The following is a 21694-nucleotide window of genomic DNA, read 5'->3' as shown; positions in this document are numbered from 1 at the left end:
ATACCACAATTATAAGTCGGTAATGGAATCACTTACATGTGCATTACAGCCAATTCAATCACATAGTCCTTGAAGTGACCAGATACGATATTCGATGCACAGATGAATGATCCTTGATGCACCGACGACTGATTCCTCCGACGTTAATCCAAAGGCACAGGTTGCATTAATCCACAGTATAAATCCGGGGTAAAGTCCACGAAATATGTCCACGGCGAAACGTGCAGAATCCAAATGTTATGACGACCACGTCCAGTCAAGGCGTTGAATGATGATTCACTTTTTATTGTCCAGCAAGGAATCCAGCCCGTCACAGCTTTGCAGTAATAATGTCCGTTGACACTAAAATATGGAGTCTATCTCCAATGTAGGCAAATTAATTCTCTGCAGGCAAAATGTCTCCCAGGCCTTATCTCCACAAACACAGTTTGTATAGCAGGTCAGCAGGTAACACAGGACTGACTATAACAAGTCGCTTCAGAGCCAGAAGTGACGTAACTCTCAGAGCAGAGGTGTTGGGTACTCTGCCTACCTCAGAATTTCTCCAGCTTATATACTATCCATTCACCCCTTTCTAGTACGTTCTGTAATTTTCTCCAACCTGGGGCTACATACCTGAACATACTAGCAAGTCCAAGTTCCAGGAATCCTGGATGACTCACTGCCTAACTATGTGCATAACATCATTGCCAAAATTAACTACCAATCACATTGGGCTACAGGGACAGTGCCTCACTCAGCCAAACATGTAAGCACTTCCCAGAATATTCTGGAATGGGTGAAATCATTCTAGATTGAGTGAGCTATTTAATGTATTTCCTGTCACGTGCATGTACTGTAATTACATTGTATACCACCTAGAAAATTCTCCACTGATCTGGTCAGCCTGTATGTACTATATCTATATCATATAGAATGTTCTCCATTAATCTGGTCACCCGTGTACATACACATTAAAACAACCATGCATACAGCCTTGATACATGTACATAACTACTAGTGTGTACATTTGTGACACAAGGTGAAACAAAGAGATCCTAATAAAAGGCGTGGCCCGTCGCCTTTTATTATTATCACTTTTTTGGATATCTCGGCCATTTGAAAACCAATTTTCATCAAATAAATGTTGAATCCTTCTTAGAATTACATGGGCAATTCCATGGGAATGTGGACATGGCACTAAAATTTCAAGTTTATCATATTGCAAAAGAATTACTCATTATGTATTACCCATATATTGAAGCTAAAGAAACTCAAAGAATTAGATCAATTGGTCAAATATTTCCCGAGAAACAGCTACAAATGTTGAAGACAATTTTTCAGTCATCCAAATTGCTAAAATGCATGCTTAAATTAATATACATTTTTTTAATAGAAAAATTCTGCTAGCACTTCAATTAATTTATCTTAAAGAAGCAAATTGGTTCTACTTCAGTCTCCCATGAGGAAATTTTTATGCCACCTTCAAAAAATTTTAATCACCACATGAAAGTTCAGCCCTTGAGCCATGTAACGCGAGTTACCGAAACAAGAAATATTTTTCATTCCGAAGGAAGCAGTGGAGGTAATTTATTGGGAATCATAATTTTCTAAATTCATCACACCCTGATACTGTACACAGGATGTTGACTTGAATAAACACTGTTATCACATTAAAAAATGTCAATGAAAAGTGTAACGCGAGTTACCGTGTAACGCGAGTTACCGGCATGTAATGCGAGTTACCGACTATAAACACAAGTTTCCACCAACATAAGCAAATTTTAACACTCAATTGAGCTAGATTGTGGTGAAAAAAATCAAAGGCAGTGTTATATACACTATGCTGGACTGAAACAAAGGAGGGCAGCCTAATAAACTGTGATTGTATAATACTAGCATCAAGGCCACTGATCACATGCCACATTGAAGAGTCTAGCCAGGCTTTCACTGCATGTGTACCTGTACATCCAGCAGTGAATGAGAACATGAAATTTATCTTCTGAATTTCCTGCATCAGTATTTCAGAACTTTTATTACAAAATGCTATAAAGCAGCAAGTGTTGGTTCTAATCCTTATTCGGTGGTCTAGTGAAGATGACGCCTGTCCGGAGATCAGGAGGTTGTGGGTTCAAATCCTGCTCGAGTATATGCTCATGATTTTTTGTCATGGCTACTACTAAAATACTGATTAATTCAGTGCTTATTTACGTCGATGTAGTGCAATTTGTCAATCAGTTGCAATGAAAACATCTCAACGGAAGAATTTCATGAATTTGCATAATTATGCAGTACCCGCTGCATGCTATAAGGATTAGAACCAACACTTGCTGTTGGGCGAAAGCTTGGCGGTCTAGTGGAGATGATGCCCGTCCGGTGATCAGGAGGTCTTAGGTTCGAATACTGCTCGAGTATGTACGCCCGTGACTTTTTAATCATGGTTACTATTAAAACACTGATCAATTCAGTCCTTATTTACGTCGATGTAGGGTAATAAGCCAGTTCATAATCCACTTTAGCTCTTGTACACATTGGTACAAATTACCTTTCTTTTTTCTCAGTTGGTTCGTCACTTCACTTGTTTTCAAAGCGGCATAATGCATAAGCTTGCCCGACATAACAATTTAAATGGAATTCATGTTCAAAAAAAGAATGAACTTGCATTTAGATCAGGGGATCAGAATACTCCCATCAGTTTATGATTTAGCAGGCATCCATTTCATTGTTTTGTATTGAATGCAGTAACAGCTTATTTCCTTTTATATTGCGAAATACCATTCTTGCTGTCAGGTAGATGTGCTGGCAAGGATCATTTAGATAAGGATCGCATGAATAATCATCGCATCACAGATGCTTATCTCAGTGAATTTACAAACCAAATGTCTGTTAGTACAAAGTTAGTTCCCTTTTGAATAGTAGTTAGTACCTTTTTCTGCTCATGCGCAAAGTGGAATTACGAACTGGTTCTATTTGTCAATCAGTTGCAAGGAAATGTACTAGTTTTCACTCACAAAGATAGGATATGAATTTTTGAAAGATTGTAAGCTTTTTTTGTAAACTTGTAGATAGGGTTTGATACTTTTATGTTTTGTTTTAAAAAGACTTTCAACATTTTTCATCTTTACACTCTGAAAATTACAATGCACTCATACACCTAAATCATCTGGGTATATATTCAAACATATTCAAGGTCTCTATGAGGAGTAAAGCTCTTATTAGTCTTAAACGCATTCTTCTATTGGGTTCATTAGTAAAATATTTGTCTAACATTTATTCATTTTACTATCTACAAATATAAGCCTTTCTCAAAATATTCAACACAAGATTCAGTGCCATCAGAACAGTTGTATGTCATCATTTTGTGTCACCCTGTGTTTAGTGGACATAATGTAACACGAGTTACCGTAACGCGAGTTACCGACATAAAGGCTCCCTACATTTTACCAGGTCATTGTTACTCAACTTTGAGAGTGTTAATTTATGAGTCCTAACCCACTATCAATTCAAGGTAGGAAAAGTTTTATCAAGATTGTCTAGTATGAGGAGACTTTCCAAAAAGAGGTCTTTATAGAATTGACCATGTCCTTTTTGTGTAACGCGAGTTACCAAAATTAAATGATTCCAGAATCCCAACATGTTTGTCCTTTATTTTTCTTTTTGGATTCATTTAGTTGGTGTATGTCTACTTAACCCATGATGAAAAAAGTAGCTTGTAGATCCTACCAATTACAAAGATATTGGCACATTATTCCATAAATGTACCCATTATTTGTAACGCGAGTTACCGTGGAATTGCCCACATGCTCTTTCATATTTCATAAGAGGTTTCTCCTTTTCTCACTCAGGAATGATATAAACCTGAATTCCCACTTCAACCAGTACTGTACAGTCCCTTTAATTTAGGAGGTTTGGACCCCCTGGGGCCCCCAAGGAAAGCATGGTGCCCATTCAAACACTTTGAAATCTTATCCCCATGGGAATGCTACTTGCCAAGTTTGGTGAAAATCCATTATGTTGTTTTCAGCAAGAAGACGAAAATTAAGGCCCACATTTAGACCCCCCCCCCCCCCCCATCCCATCCCGCTTCCCTGGGTCCCAAGGGGGTTTGGTGAAAATTTGTGATAGGGTTTCCAAGAAAAAGATGAAAATTTACAAGTTTGGTCCAAATTTTGGCCTCCTGGGGCCCCCCAGGTGGGGCATGGTGCCCATTTGATGGGAATGAGATTCTTTCCCCCTAGGGATGCTACCTGCCAACTTTGATGAAAATTCATAATGGCATTTTCAAGAAAAAGCTGAAAATATACAATTTGGGGCCCCATTAGGACCCCTCCCCACCCCCCTCCCCTGGGTCCCAAGGGGGGGGGGGGGCACCCCTGATTCCGCCATGAACAAACTTAAAACTACAGTCATCAATGTACTAATTCATAGTATTAACTTAGCTCTATCACTTCTGGTTCTAGAAAAGAAGATTTTTTAAGCCTTAATTTTGGGGGGTTTAGGCCCCTCTGGGGGCCCCCCAGGTGGGGTATAGTGCCCACTTGAACAAACTGAGATCCTATCCCCCTAAGGGATGCTACCTGCCAAGTTTGGTGAAAATCGGTCAAGGGGTTCTCAAGAAGAAGATGAAAATGTAAAAAGTTTACGCAAGACGGACGACGCATGACGGACACCGGACGAAGAGCGATCGCAATAGCTCACCTGAGCCTTCGGCTCAGGTGAGCTAATAAAAGTCACAACTTTCCTGAGAATAAGTGCCTTGTAATACATCTATGACAAAGTTTCAGGAAGATACCTTGAGCCATTTCTGAGATATGGAGGAAATAGTTCAGGTTTCAGCCCTTTTTGTGGCAATACTTGAGCCATTTTCAAAATATGGGAAAATAAGTAAAATTCTAGTGCTAAAAGCCCATGGTGCAAATATTTCCTTACAGAATCATTGTGCAGTCAACCCGTTGAGGACGAGTCCCAAGTATACTCGGGCACATGTCTATGGGAAATGCGTGTTTTGGCAAAATTAGTCTGTCCTCAACGGGTTAATATAAAATGTACAGTAGACCAAGTTTAACTGAGGGTATACAATGGTATGGAAAAAATAGTGTCACATTAGCATTAAGCAATGTGTAATTTTAGCATTTCAACCTGACCTTTGACTCTTGACCATTGACCCCATGATCCAAAACTTCTCAAGAGAATCATCCTCAGGCAATACATGTACATGTAAGAACTAAGTCTCATGAGGATACCTTGAGCTATATCTGAAATATGAAGAAAAACTCTTCAGATTTAGCATTTTCACTTCACCTTTGACCCCATTGCCCAAAACACTTTTTTAAAGAAATATTTATTTGGTAACACATGTCTACACTAAAGATTTATGGTAATATAATCAGGCTTTGCAGAAAAATGGGTGGGGGAGGGGGAGGCGGAGGGAAAGGGGATAGTGAAATTAAAATTTGACCTTGACCAATGAACTTTGACCTTGAGCATGTGTGCTCACAAGCTGATAGGCGCAGCTTCATCCACTCAAATGCATTGATGTCTATGCCAAGTTTTGATAGGATACCTTGAATGGTTCTTCAGTTTCATCTGGACATTGTCTACAAAAGATATTACAGACAGAAGGACAGATGGACTGAAGGATGCACGGACAAATGCCTTTGACAACATTTCCTGGAGGAAGCATACACAAATCAATTAAGAAATATGGGTAGCTGTGGCAAAACTTAATTTCATGTGCATTGTTTTCTAGAGCTCTGTGATTCTCACTTAATCCACCCAGCTATGGTTCTGCTCATGTAACCTTGTAAAATTAATGTCAATAGCTTGGCTGCAATATGCGTATACATAAAAACAAACAAAATAAAAATGAAGACGAATAATGTGATCTGCATGCATTCCACTTCCAATATTTTGATGTCTATTGAAAATATTGTAACAAATTTCAAAATAATGTTTACATCCAGAAGTATTCTATTTTGATAAAGTATGAAAATAAAACTATTCAATGATAACAAGCATAACTATGTTCCATTTTATAGAAGACCATACCTCTCACGAAGCAGAATCAAAGTGAGAATGTATACAATGTAACATGCACAAGCACTGATCATTATTCATATAGCACATTTTTGCTTTACAATATGAATCATTGCATCATTGGCCCATCTGCATTAGGCATTGTGTTATCAATGCTATGTACTCTTACCACAAACCACCACTGATTTAGGGTCTAATATTTGAACATATATTTGCAACAGCTTAAGTGGGCATGCACACACAAAATCAACTTAGTGTGGATGACCACATTTCAGCTGTTACACAAGTCTGCGTAATGGTACCAGGGATCCAAGAGTGCTATCTAAACTGTGCTGACTCACTGCAGTATGTCAGTGACGCTACCCAGTTTACTGGTGCAGTAGGCCCTATAGTACAAGTTGGTCTGCACTGTAATGCACTACAGGCCGTATTATTAACATCAGTTGGCTAATACACCCCGCATTCACACTGGTCCCCGCATCATGGGGAAATACCCATGCCACAGGACTTTCCCCTCCCAAACCATAATGTGAACACTAGCTGGGACTTGTCCCCCATCCCAGCGAAGCAAGTCCGGTCCATGGACAGATTTGAAAGGGAGAGTGATCTTTGGTCATATAATTGATAGCACCCAGTTGTATTCATCAAATGTGTGCATGTGCAAAGTCTGGTTTCAAGTGGCAGCCCCCCCCCCCCCCCCCAAAGCCCCAATTGCACCCACAGCTTGGGGATAGTTGAAATAACAATGTGAATAGTCAGTAGTAAAAAAGATGATTTTTGGCGACTGTCCCCACGGCACAGGGTCCACTGTGAACATGAGAGAAGTCAGTCAGAGATAGGTGAGGACTGGGATGAGTAATCCATTGATTAATTGCCTCACTTCACTGACTATCAGAAAACATTGCCCTTTGTATCAGGGACGCATACTTTCTACTATCCCATTCGATACTATCCAATGTCGTGTCATCCAAGTATCTTGCAAAGATTATACTAAAATCACATTGGAAGGGAAGAGGCACAGCTTTGAGTTGAATTATCACTGATGGATATGACTCTTATCATGAATACCGTGAATGTCTCCATAATACGTACCAATTCACTGTCTTGAAGGGTGCATCATGACATATCCACTACAAACATACAAACTGCTTATCTGCTGTGAGATTATTTAGATGATGGAAACACAATTGCACTCACCTTTAGCTTCGAGAGCTCACCGAGAATCATGGTTTCAGACATATTGTCAAAGAGGCCATCCGTTGCCATGAGGATGATGTCACCTTCTCGGACGTTGAAGAGGGAACTCGACGCTGAGTGGGGGCTGCAGGAAAGGGAAAAACATTTGCAATCACACGAAATCCACGACTGGCTCTAATCAAGCCAGCACAATGAAATATAGCACATCGCTCTGAATACAGGAACTCTTGCATTACAATGATTAGATAATGATTCAGTACACATTGCATTTTAGTCTTAATGTACTGTTTATACCTTGTAAATGGTGTGCTACAGTATTGGTGTCCAAGCTTTTCTCCTGTAAGTTCTGCATGTTTTTCTTCATGCAACCGGGTACCAAGTTACATTAAAAATTCCACTACAAGTAATTTATCCCACTTCACTGAAGGCAAACTCTTCCCTTGTGTTCTATTTACCAATATTCACATAAGGAACTAAGACCATTTACTGAAAGAGTTCTTTGAATGCATTTTCAGGAGACCAGTTTTCCATGTCTCCTACTAAGTAACTTTCACATCAGCACAACTTTAAAAACTGCCAATTTGCTCGCACAGCACTAGGTTATTGTGAACTTGAAACATCATTATTGCAAATAATGCTCACTATCAACCGCAAGTATATGTACAGTGTACATAACATAAAAGGTATGTCAGCATTACCCGCTACACACATTTCCTTCTTGAAACTTTACTTCTTGCAAGCAATGTCTATTTCCTTAAAATTATGAATTAGGGAAAAAAAATTGCAATTCACTTCTTGCTGGTTTCCAAAGGTTGTTAGACGTTCAGAGGGTCATACATCTCAAGGAAAAAGTTATTTGAACAGATGTCAAAATCAGAGCAGCACTTGAGGATATTCAGAGCAATATCCAGAGCAATATGTGAAAAACATGCACTCCTCAAAAAGACTACTAGTTGTACAGTTTCCTCTTGAAGCCAGTTTGCCACTACTGTAAAACATGATATGTTCGCGGCACAAAATTTTTGCGAATTGGAGCCGACAGCCTTTTTCGTGGCAAGAAATTTTCGCAAATTGCCACTTGCGTTCAATGCATATAGTGTAGATAAGAAATTTCGCATGCATTTTAATTCTGTGAATCTTGGCGCTCGCGAAATTAAAATGCACGTGAACATTCCTCGTTTTATAGTATGTGTACATGTATTTCTGCATAATCAACCAAACTTGCCAAGAATACGGACTGACTTTATTTCCAAAAAAAAATGACATGAAATTAATCACTCACCTGTCACTCAGTATAGTTCTTAGGCCAGGGGGCGCTATTGACAACTGGAACGGTGTATTGAAGTAGTGCTGTTGCTCTTCTGACCGGTGGACTATCCTCCCTCCTCTGACGATGAGGAATCCAGAGTCACCAAGATTAGCAGATGCAACAGTCCTGTTATCACCATCAAAGATGACAATGCAGGCTGTACTGCTCCCTGCACAGACAAGGTACAATGTATGGTCATTACAACTGACTGACAAATTGCCCTTCATCAACGTACATGTAAATAAGCACCAATTATTTAGCGTGTTAGTAGTAGCCATGATAAAAAAAACAAGGCAAGTGCCAAATTGTGTCTCGCCCATTCGCGTACAAGGAATTAATATTTTTTATAACTCCAAGAAGTTAATTGACCTGCTTATGACCTTTGACCTTTTGGTGACCTTCAACACCCCAAGGGACATTTACCATCCAAGTTTGGTCACAAACGGACAAAGGGATCAAAAGTAATGAGCCATAATCGAAACGCGCCATAAAAACTTAACATTGGGCCCTAAAAATTTGTTGACCCCTTTCTGTGACCTTTGACCTTGTGATGGTCTTTAACTCCCCAAGGGACATCTACCGTCCAAGTTTGGTCACAAACGGACAAAGGGATCAAAAGTTATGAGCCATAAACGAAATGCGCCCTAAAAACTTAACATTGGGCCCTAAAAGTTTGTTGACCCCTGTCTGTGACCTTTGACCTTGTGGTTACCTTCAACTTCCCAAGAGACATCTACCATCACCCAAGTTTGATTGCCATTGTAGCAACATGTGCTGAGTTGCATGTGATAAGAAGAGTCTTGCAAGTAAACTTTAACGTATGACCTCAAATGACCGTTGACCTTATCATGTGACCTCTTACGGCACCATAACATGAAGGTACCCCCAGTGCATCCATCACCCAAGTTTGATTGCCATTGTAGCAATATGTGTCCAGTTACGTGTGATAAGAGAGTCTTGCAAGTAAACTTTAACATATGACCTCAAATGACCTTTGACCTTATCCTGTGACCTCCAACGGCACCATAACATGAAGGTACCCCCAGTGCATCTATGACCCAAGTTAGGTTGTAATCCAAGCAACTTATGTGAAGTTATTTGTCAAAAGAGAGTCTTGCAGGTAAACTTTAACATAGAAAAGAGAATCTTGCACATACTCTTTAATATATGACCTCAAATGACCTTTGACATCATCACATGACCTCCGACGATACCATAACATGAAGATACCCCTAGTGCTTCTATCACCCAAGTGTGGCTGCCATTGCTGTAACAGTTGCCAAGTTATGCATCATAAGAGAGTCTTGCAGGTAAACTTTAACATTTGTGACGGACGACGGACGGACAGACAGACGACGGACAGATGACGGACATTGTAGCAACATGTGCTGAGTTGCATGTGATAAGAAGAGTCTTGCAAGTAAACTTTAACGTATGACCTCAAATGACCGTTGACATTATCATGTGACCTCTTACGGCACCATAACATTGAAGGTACCCCCAGTGCATCCATCACCCAAGTTTGATTGCCATTGTAGCAATATGTGTCGAGTTACGTGTGATAAGAGAGACATGCAAGTAAACTTTAACGTATGACCTCAAATGACTTTTGACCTTATCCTGTGACCTCCAACGGCACCATAACATGAAGGTACCCCCCATAACATGAAGGTACCCCTAGTGCATCTATGACCCAAGTTAGGTTGTAATCCAAGCAACTTATGTGAAGTTATTTGTCAAAAGAGAGTCTTGCAGGTAAACTTTAACATAGAAAAGAGAGTCTTGCACATACTCTTTAATATATGACCTCAAATGACCTTTGACATCATCACATGACCTCCGACAATACCATAACATGAAGATACCCCTAGTGCTTCTATAACCCATGTGTGGCTGCCATTGCTGTAACAGTTGCCAAGTTATGCATCATAAGAGAGTCTTGCAGGTAAACTTTAAAGGGGCAGTCTTTTAACTTTATAATGCATGATCATATGAAAATACTGTGTCAATACTATTAGAAATCGCATATGCTTTTGTTCAACGAGATCTGTGAACTTCAAAAATCTCAGTTGAAATCGCCTAAATCGCTCATTTTTCGGGTAGTCGGGAACGCCCCCAGAAAAAGCAAGGACCGGTCACGTGCCTTGTCAGGTGACACTTTGACGTACGAGGGGGTATTCTATATTCATAGTGCCGACTGTCTCGCCGTATACCGTACTTCACAGTGCAGTGAGTCTTGTGTATTTGTAGGAAAGTTAGAGAAAATATTTCAAGAATATGCTGTGGTCTGTGGAGGTGTGTCGTCACCGCAGCAAAGACACAAAAGATGGGTGTAAGTCTGCACAACTTCCCTAGGCTAAAGATGACGCCATTCGAAAGAATTGGGTTTTGAGACTCATTTCATTTGCTGAAGCGAGCCCAGCAGTGCAGTGCAGTGCAGTGCCAGTGGGATGCATGCGATGAATGGTTCTTCTATTCAACGTTATAGTCGTCAGGTTGTACAGCCTCGTATGCAGTGATCGCTTGGAGGATTGGAGCCAAGTTAAAGTACATGTAAACTAGTAGAGGAGGGGCTGTATACTCGGCTAGGATTTGTGCCCAAAAAGAGGATCCTACAGCCCATAGCTATCCCTGTCATCAAGCTGGGAACTGGAAGCCAATCCCATCGATCGTCAGAGAGCTGAAAAACAAAGCGGATCAGCAGTTCTGAAGCTGGAGAGAAAGCGGGTATGTTCTGTATAGCGTCTACGGTCTAGACGACTCTATAATAGAGTCGAGATAGAAACACGAGACCAATGTATACAGAGACTCTAAATCTCTAGATCTATAGAGTCGGGTATGTTCTGTATAGACGACTCTCTAGCTATCATATGAGTATCGTAACTAGATCTATACACAGCCCAGTTGCTGTATAAATCGGGACGGGGTTCGCACGGCGTCTGGTTATGGCCTCGGCCTATTGCTAATATTCTACTAGTATCATATTATTTACTAACAGTTTCACGGTTTAGATAGGTTGATAAGCTCTGTCTGGCGTTTCGAGTGGGACTGCCTTGCTTCCCCAATAAAGCTCTAAAGAGTTGTACGTAGTAACCGAATGGTAGGATGGTATGTTCCAAAACAAATTATTAGATTGAATTGATCTAGGACTGGGCATTATTGTTTGTCTTCACTTGCCCATTTGTCATTAGACAAGTGAAATCTTCAATATCCTTTTTTTTTTTCTTGCCCCAAAATTTTTCCCATATATTAGTTGGCTAATGTAATGTGATTTCATAGTTTACATGTACAAAAAAAAAGTCACTTTCCAATCAGACAAGGAACTTTCTGCAGTCGTTTATTTTCAGTTGTCGTCATTACAATTTCACTTGCCCTTGTTACAATGTTGAATGTGGGGAAGTACTAATGGCAGTTATTACTTGTGATTAACAGTATTTGTTTCTCCCAAGAGTTCCTACATGCATCTAGTTAACCATGTTCTTACAGGCCTACATAGACATTTTTTTTTTTATTCAATCCTCTCTATGCTATTACTAATTACAGGGTTCAGCTGGCAGCATTGCATTACAGTGTACAACACAAATCCAGACCGGAGGCAAGCTCGAGGTGCAACAGGTGATCTGCTCTACCAGATTGTGAAGCCGAAATACAAGGCTGGGTCTTCTAGTGTGAAGGTTCGTAAAGAATGGCGTAGATATTTTATGCAATATTGGAAGAAAATGAATTCACGTTACAAGACCAATTACAATGAAGAGAAAAATATTAGAATGGCACAATTTGTCAACTACACATTTTATTATTTGTTTGTCTTTGTAGAAGCATGGCTTTCTTGACCACTGAGTACACATAAAATGATCAATTTTAAAAGGTCCCAAAATGTTTCCCATATTAGTTGACTAATGTAATGTGATTTCATAGTTTACATGTACAAAAAAAAAGTCACTTTCTGCAGTAGTTTATTTTCAGTTGTCGTCATTACAATTTCACTTGCCCTGGTTACAATGTTGAATGTGGGGAAGTACTAATGGCAGTTATTATTTGTGACTAACAGTATTTGTTTCTCCCAAGAGTTCCTACATGCATCTAGTTAACCATGTTCTTACAGGCCTACATAGACTTTTTTTTTTTTTTAATTCAATCCTCTCTATGCTATTACTAATTACAGGGTTCAGCTGGCAGCATTGCATTACAGTGTGCAACACAAATCCAGACCGGAGGCAAGCTCGAGGTGCAACAGGTGATCTGCTCTACCAGATTGTGAAGCCGAAATACAAGGCTGGGTCTTCTAGTGTGAAGGTTCGTAAAGAATGGCGTAGATATTTTATGCAATATTGGAAGAAAATGAATTCACGTTACAAGACCAATTACAATGAAGAGAAAAATATTAGAATGGCACAATTTGTCAACTACACATTTTATTATTTGTTTGTCTTTGTAGAAGCATGGCTTTCTTGACCACTGAGTACACATAAAATGATCAATTTTAAAAGGTCAAGATATACATTTTCTCTTCTTTTTTTTTAGGGGGGGGGGGGGTGGAGGGGCAGGTCTTATGCCTGTTCCACTAATCAGAAGTCATAGAAGGGAGGCAGTCAGTTTTCCATTCCCGAAGACCAACACTCCACATTCCATGACCAATGGCTACTTTGGCATTCTCAAATCAAGTCTTTGCATTGAGGAGGACAAACCCCAATTTTGATATGAATTTGCAAAGATTTTTTTAATGTCATTATCAAAATGGTGGTTTCTGTTCATGACACCTCAAGGACTTTGTTGCTAATAACCAATGCAAACACCTTAATTCCATCTATTTTGTGTGTCCCTTTGTTTCTTTCTGTTGAATTTTCTACAGCACATGTTGATGATGTCCTTTCTGCTGTTGTGGAGTACGATGACAAAACTCCTGCATCCTGCCAGCCTTCAACGCCTCCCCTTGTGAGTGCCATCGTGTGTCATCCAAGGGAGGAAGTTATTGAATATCACAGGAGACAATTTGCACCTGACAAATGATGTGATGGTTTCAGGAATCCTTGCAATTGAGATTGAAGTTCATATTATGTACAATATGATACAAATTTTTTGTGGAATGATTTTTTCATCTGTTCTTCTGTCAGATGTTGGATACAAACACTCAAAATTTTGTTATGCATACCCAGCATTCTTATGCGCTCTATTCATGAGTGATCATCTAAAGACAAGATAAGATCACCTTGGTTACTGTTGTGTCCCGTCTGTATAACATGTATGTAGCATTTCATCACAAACAATATGATGCCAACTTGATATAGTGTTTCAAAGACCATTTCTTTGCCAATTGAATATTGTCCTTTTAATAGCAAAATCATAATTCATTTGCAATACAGGAGTCATGTGGATACAAAAGGAAAACTGTGTATTCTTTTGTTGATGTTTAAAGCATAAATGACCATATTTATGGACAGATGAGCTTGCATTCTTAACACTATTCTGTAGAGATATTTAGTGTTGTATTAAAATGGTAAGTTTAGAAGATTTCTACATGAATGCTGTCCCTTACTATGGTTTTATCATAGCATGTTTGCTGTTATAGATTAGAGCTCATCACTCTTATGAGCAAATATTGATATTTTTGACAAGATAATTTAGAATCAGATGTGCATGCATTATAGAACACAACACACTCAAAAGGGATTGAAAAAAAATTGTATATACATGTAGTTTTGAGAATAAATGCAATAATTTACTCTTGGTATATGATTCACAGATTTATGAAAAAGGAGAACAAGATGTGTTCTAAGCATTAACATTTTACATAATCTTCATCTGTGTTTAAGCAGACTTAGGCCCAGTTACTCAAGTTCCGAGACCTGGAATGCATCCACAGGGAGAATCCGCACTCATAATGCGATGCTTAAGTCTAGTTGGGGAATTATTCTGTTGATATCTATTATACATGTAGTTCTCCATACATAATCATTGAAGTCAAGCATTAAAAGTTAAGCATTGTTTTTTCTTATGAATATGGTGTCAGGGGTCTTATGAAAGAACAATTGCTAGGTCACTCAGACTCAGACATTCATAATTATTCATGCAGATAGGTACTTCTGAAAATGTGCACACAAGCAAACACCCACATGCACATATGCTCACATACATTCACACATTTGTACACATTTTTAAATGTGTGAAAGATTGAATAACATCACTCACCTGTATTGTTTTGTATATGTACACTTGCAATACATATATTATTTCTATCCTAAATTTGAGTTCTGTAGAGATTTCTGTATAGTGAAGAAGAAATCACAAAGCTTTTGATTCAATGTTACATGAGAATGTCTCATAATATTGATATGAAATATACAGTATGTATGTGGAAAAGATAACTCTTCCGGACTGATTTGATGTCAAATGTGGATGTCACTCATGCGTGCTTGACTGACCAGCTGCCATTGATCCAGTGGAATAAATCCCATTTTGTTCCAACATTAGGATATGGAGATAACACACTGGTAGGGTTTTACAATCTCACTCCTGTAAGTACAATACCCCTCCCCTACTTTTCCTCACTCCCTTTTACTAATTTTCTTTGGTCTCCTATCTATACACACATCAACACACACACACACACCCTTTGCCATACTACACACATACCCACAAACACCTTCAAACAGGCATCACTTGAACACTCCCACCAACATGCAAATCGCATACATAACACGTGTACAATGCCATACAAATCTTACCTGTACATATATCTATGAGGGGAATATTTCTATCCATTCCATGAGGGGGAACATCAGACAAACATAGGGCAAATATATCAATGATATATTCATCCTATGTGTGTCTGATGTTGGTGTGTGTTTGTATCTGATATGCATGAGTGTACTGAGGGTGTGTGTATATGTGTATGTTTGTGCATTTTCATGTGTCTGTATGAAGCTAATCTTTTTTTGTTAATAAGGATGAATTTATACTGCATGTACTGTATTACTACAACCGCTCCAACTACATATAGAAAACACAACACACTTTTTTTTTTCATTTGCTTACAAAATATAATTGGTGTTATCAGCTGGAAGGAATGTTTGACAAATGAATACTGGTTCATGACAGAATACTACTATATGAGCCAGCTACATTCCAGTTCAATGAGTTCGTAACTAGACTTGGTCCTGTTCTCTAAATAGAGGCTGTGAAGCTATTGCCGGAAAGGCTACAGCATCTTAATTGTATTAGATCGTTATTTGTTTTTTGTGACCATGATTGACAACATAGCTGTTCAACATGTCAATTCTACACAATCAAAATTACCTTCAGTTGTATGGTTGTGAAAGTGTCATTTTCCAATTGCTAAAACATGCAGTAGATCTACATTACAAAAGAGAGAGGGGGAGCATAGTAAGAGTAAGAATTGAGACAAGAGTGCATTTGACATACAGTCGAATCTTGTTATAATGAGGTGCATTATGGGACCAGAGATATCACTCCTGTATATCAAGATCTTGTTATAACTACAGTTTGTCATATCACTGCTTATAATATTGAGGTTCCACTGAACATGCATCAATAAATTACAATAAAATACAATGTACTGTAGATCATTTGTACAGAGAGGCTGAAGTCCAACAGCATGTTTCTCAGCTGTGTGCCTTGATGAGTTGGTGTTGGACGCTGCATATCATCAGTATACCCAACATACCGGTAATGGACAAGGTGTCTGACAAAGTATACATGTGACATTTCGCAATGTACAAACTTATCTGATGCATTTCTACACTGTGACCACATTCCCATTAAGCAGATCGCAATGTGACAAGTTGTCACATTCTACACCCAATATCAGTGCTGCATATACAGTCTTATTACAACCTGTACAAAATGAAAGCCTGTCACTATTTCTGATGGATGAGTTTATCAGATTTTTCTAACAGCAGAAGATGGCAGTAGGACTCTCACATTTTGGCCCAGAAATGTCCAGCATCATCTCACCAGTTACCGGTATGCAACATGTCTTGATCGCCTGATATTGAAACAAAAGTGAAACAAAATGGAATGCAAAAGGAGTAAAATTTGATAATCCTATTATATGACATCATGTGTTCATCTAGGAATTTATCTTGAGAATAGGATTTAAATTAGACAATGTAAATGGGACCCATGGGGTATGGTAGTCATTATTTTGGGGACGACTGTATGATGGCAGGATAAAATACATGTATAAAAACATGTATTGACTGCCTGAAATTGAAACAAAAATGAAATGAAATGGAATGCAAAGGGACTAAAATTTGATAATATATTACATAAGTGTTACTCTAGAAATCGTGAGAACAGGAATAAAATTACACAATGTGAATGGATCTTTCATAATACTGATTACGTAGAATCGTATAATGACACCATAAAATTCATTAGGAAATTATCAGGGATATGAAAAAAGCCTAATATTTATTGCAACATTTGGAAAATAAAATAGGGAATTAAATGTGCCTAACAAACTCACTTGTTATCTGCAGCATTTGTTCAAGCACCTTCTCCATAGGCCTACTGTTGGGTGTCCTGGTAGCTTCCAGTTTCTTTCACCCATTCATCGAGGCCCACAGTTGAGAAACCTGGATGTGCTATAATACAGCGCATTGGAGCATCGAAATGTCTTTCGCTGTACTGTAATTCTCAATCTTGTCCATTATGTGCTCTGTCTCTTTGCAGCAAACGGATTCCCTGGCAGTGGTCATGTGGGAACACAGCTGCGACAGAGGCACCTGAAAACAAAGAAAACATGAAAAAAAAAGAAGAAACATAACGAACAACACATTCCTATTTCCTTCTTTGTGTTTATTAGTTGGTGTTTTGAAGTATGTACTGCACTGTCACACAATGAGGTTTAGACTATAGGCCTATTAGTCATTAGTGAAATCATTGTTTGAGTTCTAGGCAAGTGTGAACAAAATATCGTTCATGACTAGGCCTGTAGGAACCCCTACTGCCAGAGAGGTTACCACTGATACCAGACTCTTCAAACCACTGCTTAGCCCAGCCACATACAGTAATTGAAATTGCAGTTATGGTATGGCCGGCAAACACTTGTACCTTATTGCAAACAGCAGTTTTTCACTTATCCTTTCATAACTTGTCTTGTGCTCGGCAATTTACATGTGAAACTGTAGTAGGAGGGCCTAGTGAAAACAAACTTGGTTGGAATTTACCAGTCGATTACCTCATGATAGGAAGGTCCTTTGGGCCAGAGAAATGACCTCCTTATATACCGGGTACATGCGTATACAGGTACAGTACTATGAATTACATCAAAGTTTATACCAGGACTCAAGTAAAATACTGTTAAATGCGGGAAAAAAATATCGGGATCTGAAAAATCAGTTTGTCCTTGTGACATTATGAATGAGATCGAGAGATATGCGAGCTCAAGTATGACATCTGCCTCGCCAGCTCAGTGCATAGCCTTTCAATTCATACCGTCGTTTACCGATGTCCCTCTTCCACTCCAGTTTCACGTTAATGTTGTATTGTAAACAAAATTCTGTTTTGATTTTTCCGACCCCAATCGACCTGCATTCTGTAAAAATTAACGTTAGGCCTAACGTTAGAGTGAACTATCTAGACTCTCAGCGTACTTGATACTAATGATAGTTACCAATTATTATCTTCCAAGTCCCAACCTCGTCGCGGGCTCGTTGCCATCACCCTGTTCCTCGAGCAGCATCCTCACGGGCCACTGCCCCGGGGGCGGGAGGTGAAGAGTCGGGTTCATATACTCCAGAACGGTACGGCTACGGGCGGGATAAACTCAATACAGATTAGATTTAGGGTTGCGTGGGGCTGGAGCTGGAGCTGACGAGGGGCTGCTTTACCTTCGCCTTCATCATCTCGGTGGGGGTAGCAGCCAGAAAGGCGAATCCAGGTCTGAATCCATATTGAGAACACTGTCTTGTTGACCACGTACTGCTACCAGCTTGTTTACCGTGTATAAAGCTAATGCAACGCGATCTCCGCGGAGCTAGCAAGGTATGCTGTTATCGTAAAATTAGAGTGCCATCCAGTCTCCAGTTGAAATTTGTTGTTATCATCCATGCACACACAACACAGAGTCACAATGTACGGTCAGCAGTAAAGCGGCTGTCTGTACGTCTACCTGTCTTTTTCTCTCGCAGAAAATATCTAGTTTTTTCCAAACGTAAACCGGATCCAAAAAGGCAATTATCATGGGTAAAGTGTTCAAAAAAAAGTCAGTGGCGTCACTGGGCCTCTACTAAAATGTCTAAACAACATATTCAAATCACTTTTGGGACGCAAAGATTGTCAGAACTGGTTAAATCTTGATTTAAAAATAGATAAAGTTTCACTCATTTTACATTGCCAACGCATTAGACGAACTCGGTGGCTTCGCGGGGTCTCCCCCCTCATACGTCAAATCGCATAAGCCAATCAGCTGCCAATTTTTGGGGGCGTTCCCAAATCAGTGAACATTTTGAGCGATTTCTTGTTACTGAGCAATTTTTGGTGGATAAAAACGCCAGAATCGTGTTAGTGAGCTCAAATACCTTCTATATAGCCCCAATGTCCGAGTTAAAAGACTCCCCCTTTAACATTTGTGACGGACGACGGACGGACGACGGACGGACAACGGACGGACACCATTTGGATCCCTCAGTCTCGCCTTCACCTCCAGTGGGCGAGACAATAACATGCATACATGCACATACTCAGGTTTTACTCGAACCAATGATCTCCTGATTATTAGACAGGCATCATATCCACCAGACTACTCCACTTCTGCCCAAAAGCCAGTGCTAGTTTTAATCCTTAACAGCAGCAGGTAATATTGTGTGTTTTCCAAATCAATGAATTCTCGCATTGAGTTACTTTTATTGTGACTGATTAACAGACTGCCTTTCATCAATGGAAAGAAAACAAATTTGACAATGCATTTTCAAGAAAATGAAAATATGAAAATCCGGCCCCACTTTGGTTCCCCCTGTTGTGTAAGTGGATAGGCACATTTCTTCCTGATTATTAAATGACACCAAGGAGGTTCTACATGGAGTTCCAACTGGCTGTAATCATTCAAACAGTTGTCAGATTTCTATTGATGTACAAAAGAATTCCACAGGTGCACTTGTGCCTTTGATGATCGATGTTCCAAGCCGCCGTCTTGCTGAGCAATCTCAAGATTCATCTTGAACATTATCATAATGTTGGCCATATTTTGCTTATTTATTTATGAAATGAAATGAAATTTCACTCAATAATAAAACATGTAAAACAAAAGTCAATTCCGTTCAGAAATTTGCGCAAAAGTGTAAATAAGAGCTGTATTATGTGAAAATGTTTAAAACTGTACCATCCTGGAAAGCTGGTTTTATCACTTTTCCACTTAATTTGCCCAAATGAAACTAATATGTAATAATCTTCAAGTATGATTCTTTATTGATAGATATATCAGATTAGTGCCCACGAATGCCCAATCGAGTAATTTTCATTTTCATTTCAGCATTTTTCCCTCAATTTCTGTTCCCGCATCCTCGCGTCTGTACTACCTACCTTTTATAAGAAGGGATAGCGAAAAGTAATTACCATCACAAAGACATATCTTCCTTTGAAAGTGGCTGGTGATTATGCAATGAGACACGAGTCAATTGTCTTCTTATCGGCGTGGCAGATCCCGTTTGGCACATGCTTCATATATTTCTGAGCGGCGGCTTCGAACATAGATCAAAGGGAACAAGCGCGCCGGAACACTTCTGGTTTTGGGGGGCAAAATCTCAATGGGGGCACATTTATGTGACGATGTGAGATCCTCGGCGCGGGAGCAAAGCGAGCGAGCAGGGGGGGGGGGTGTGGAAAGGGGGATACCCCCCACTGTAGGGAGCTTTTGTAAAACAGGGTACAAAAATCGCGTTTATAGACCATTTAAAAGCAAATTTCTAAGGAATTAAACATAGGGAAAAATAATCAGTGCGAAGGACTATGATTATTACATACGGGAGTACATAATAATGTAATGGTGTGAGATCCTCGGCGAGGGAGCGAAGCGACCAAGGGGGGAGGGTGTCTGAGGGGGAATACCCCTCCCACGGTAGGGACTTTTTGTAAAAACAGAGTATAAAAGTCGCTTTCATAGAGCATTTTAAATTAAATTTCTGAGGAATTAAACATGGTAAAAGAAATCACTACGAAGGACTATGATAATAACTTAAGAAAACTTTTTATTTTACTATAAGTACAAGCAGAACGAGCGAGCCACTTTCACTTTGCAATTTATCTGAAATGTACTCATTAAAAGCTTAAACGGGATCGCATCGTTCGAACAATAAAAAATATTCTTATACTGCTAGAAAGCAAAGAAGAAAATGAAAAATATAAGGTTTACTAAAGGTATGTTTCAGTGGGCACACTCAAGGACACGAGGCTACAGTACCATCTGTACACTAAATTTACTCATAAGTTACTATTAGTGTATAGATACAATAATGTATGTTGTTAGTGTATTATGATTTTTGCATTTTCAGTTATGAAATTACAACATTTAGACAATAAATATGCCTTTATTGTTCATTTTGGTCTTTAAATCAGTGACTTTTTGTTTGGGGGGGGGGGGCAAGTGCCCACCCCGCCCCCCGCTTCCGGCACCCTTGAAAGGGAATAACTCTTTTTTTACTCCATCTCTTCAACCTCCTTGATGATACCAATTTCTCTGTCTATTGCTGTAACAGTGTAATCTATGATTGCAAATTTAACCACTCGCAAAAAAACCGAAAGTCCTGATTTGAAAAAATAAAAGCTAGATTTGCTTACATGATACGGCAAACACAGTTAATCTCTTTAGTACTGTAAAAATATGATGTGTACACATCATGAATACACTCATTGTCTACACTTGGAAAACACAAATGTAGTCAAAAGAAAGTTGTTTTTATTATACTCAAGTGCATCTGAATGTAAATTAGTTTGTGCTGTTGTAAATGACCAACAACTCTGACATTACTGGAATCAGTTGTGAGATTACATTGTAACAGCAGGAAGGACATTTAAACAAGTCAAGAGGCAAAAGTGTATTCTACGGGACAGGGATGAGTACAATGTAGGTGCTCCATCAAGCCACACAGACAGTTTGTTTTAACAGATTGAATAAATGCAATATGTACTCTGGCTCTTCGTACAGCATGCATA

The 21694-nt window shown here is 39.2% G+C and overlaps 1 protein-coding gene and 2 long non-coding RNA genes across 3 annotated transcripts in view; 1 reads left to right on the top strand and 2 right to left on the bottom strand.

Annotated features, from left to right (window-relative positions):
• LOC140227994 (protein phosphatase PTC7 homolog) overlaps positions 1 to 21694 on the bottom strand; it is a 76370-nt gene that overhangs the window by 28268 nt on the left and 26408 nt on the right. Inside the window, exons 3-4 of the mRNA XM_072308390.1 lie at positions 8495 to 8690; positions 7213 to 7336 (exon numbers count right to left, since the gene is read on the bottom strand). Coding sequence (XP_072164491.1) covers positions 7213 to 7336; positions 8495 to 8690 — 320 coding nt within the window. The remainder of the gene's footprint in view (positions 1 to 7212; positions 7337 to 8494; positions 8691 to 21694) is intronic.
• LOC140227997 (uncharacterized) lies at positions 11127 to 15073 on the top strand. Its single transcript, XR_011901068.1, has 4 exons — positions 11127 to 11248; positions 12065 to 12195; positions 12687 to 12817; positions 13374 to 15073. It is a non-coding gene; the product is annotated as an uncharacterized lncRNA (long non-coding RNA).
• Positions 15558 to 18535, bottom strand: LOC140227996 (uncharacterized). Its single transcript, XR_011901067.1, has 3 exons — positions 18159 to 18535; positions 17010 to 17268; positions 15558 to 16526 (listed from the first exon to the last, which is right to left on the bottom strand). It is a non-coding gene; the product is annotated as an uncharacterized lncRNA (long non-coding RNA).

This window comes from Diadema setosum, chromosome 4 (genome assembly GCF_964275005.1).
Source record: "Diadema setosum chromosome 4, eeDiaSeto1, whole genome shotgun sequence".
Taxonomy (NCBI): domain Eukaryota; kingdom Metazoa; phylum Echinodermata; class Echinoidea; order Diadematoida; family Diadematidae; genus Diadema; species Diadema setosum.
The sequence above is the reverse complement of the archived record's forward strand: the minus strand, read 5'-3'. Positions and strand labels throughout refer to the sequence as shown.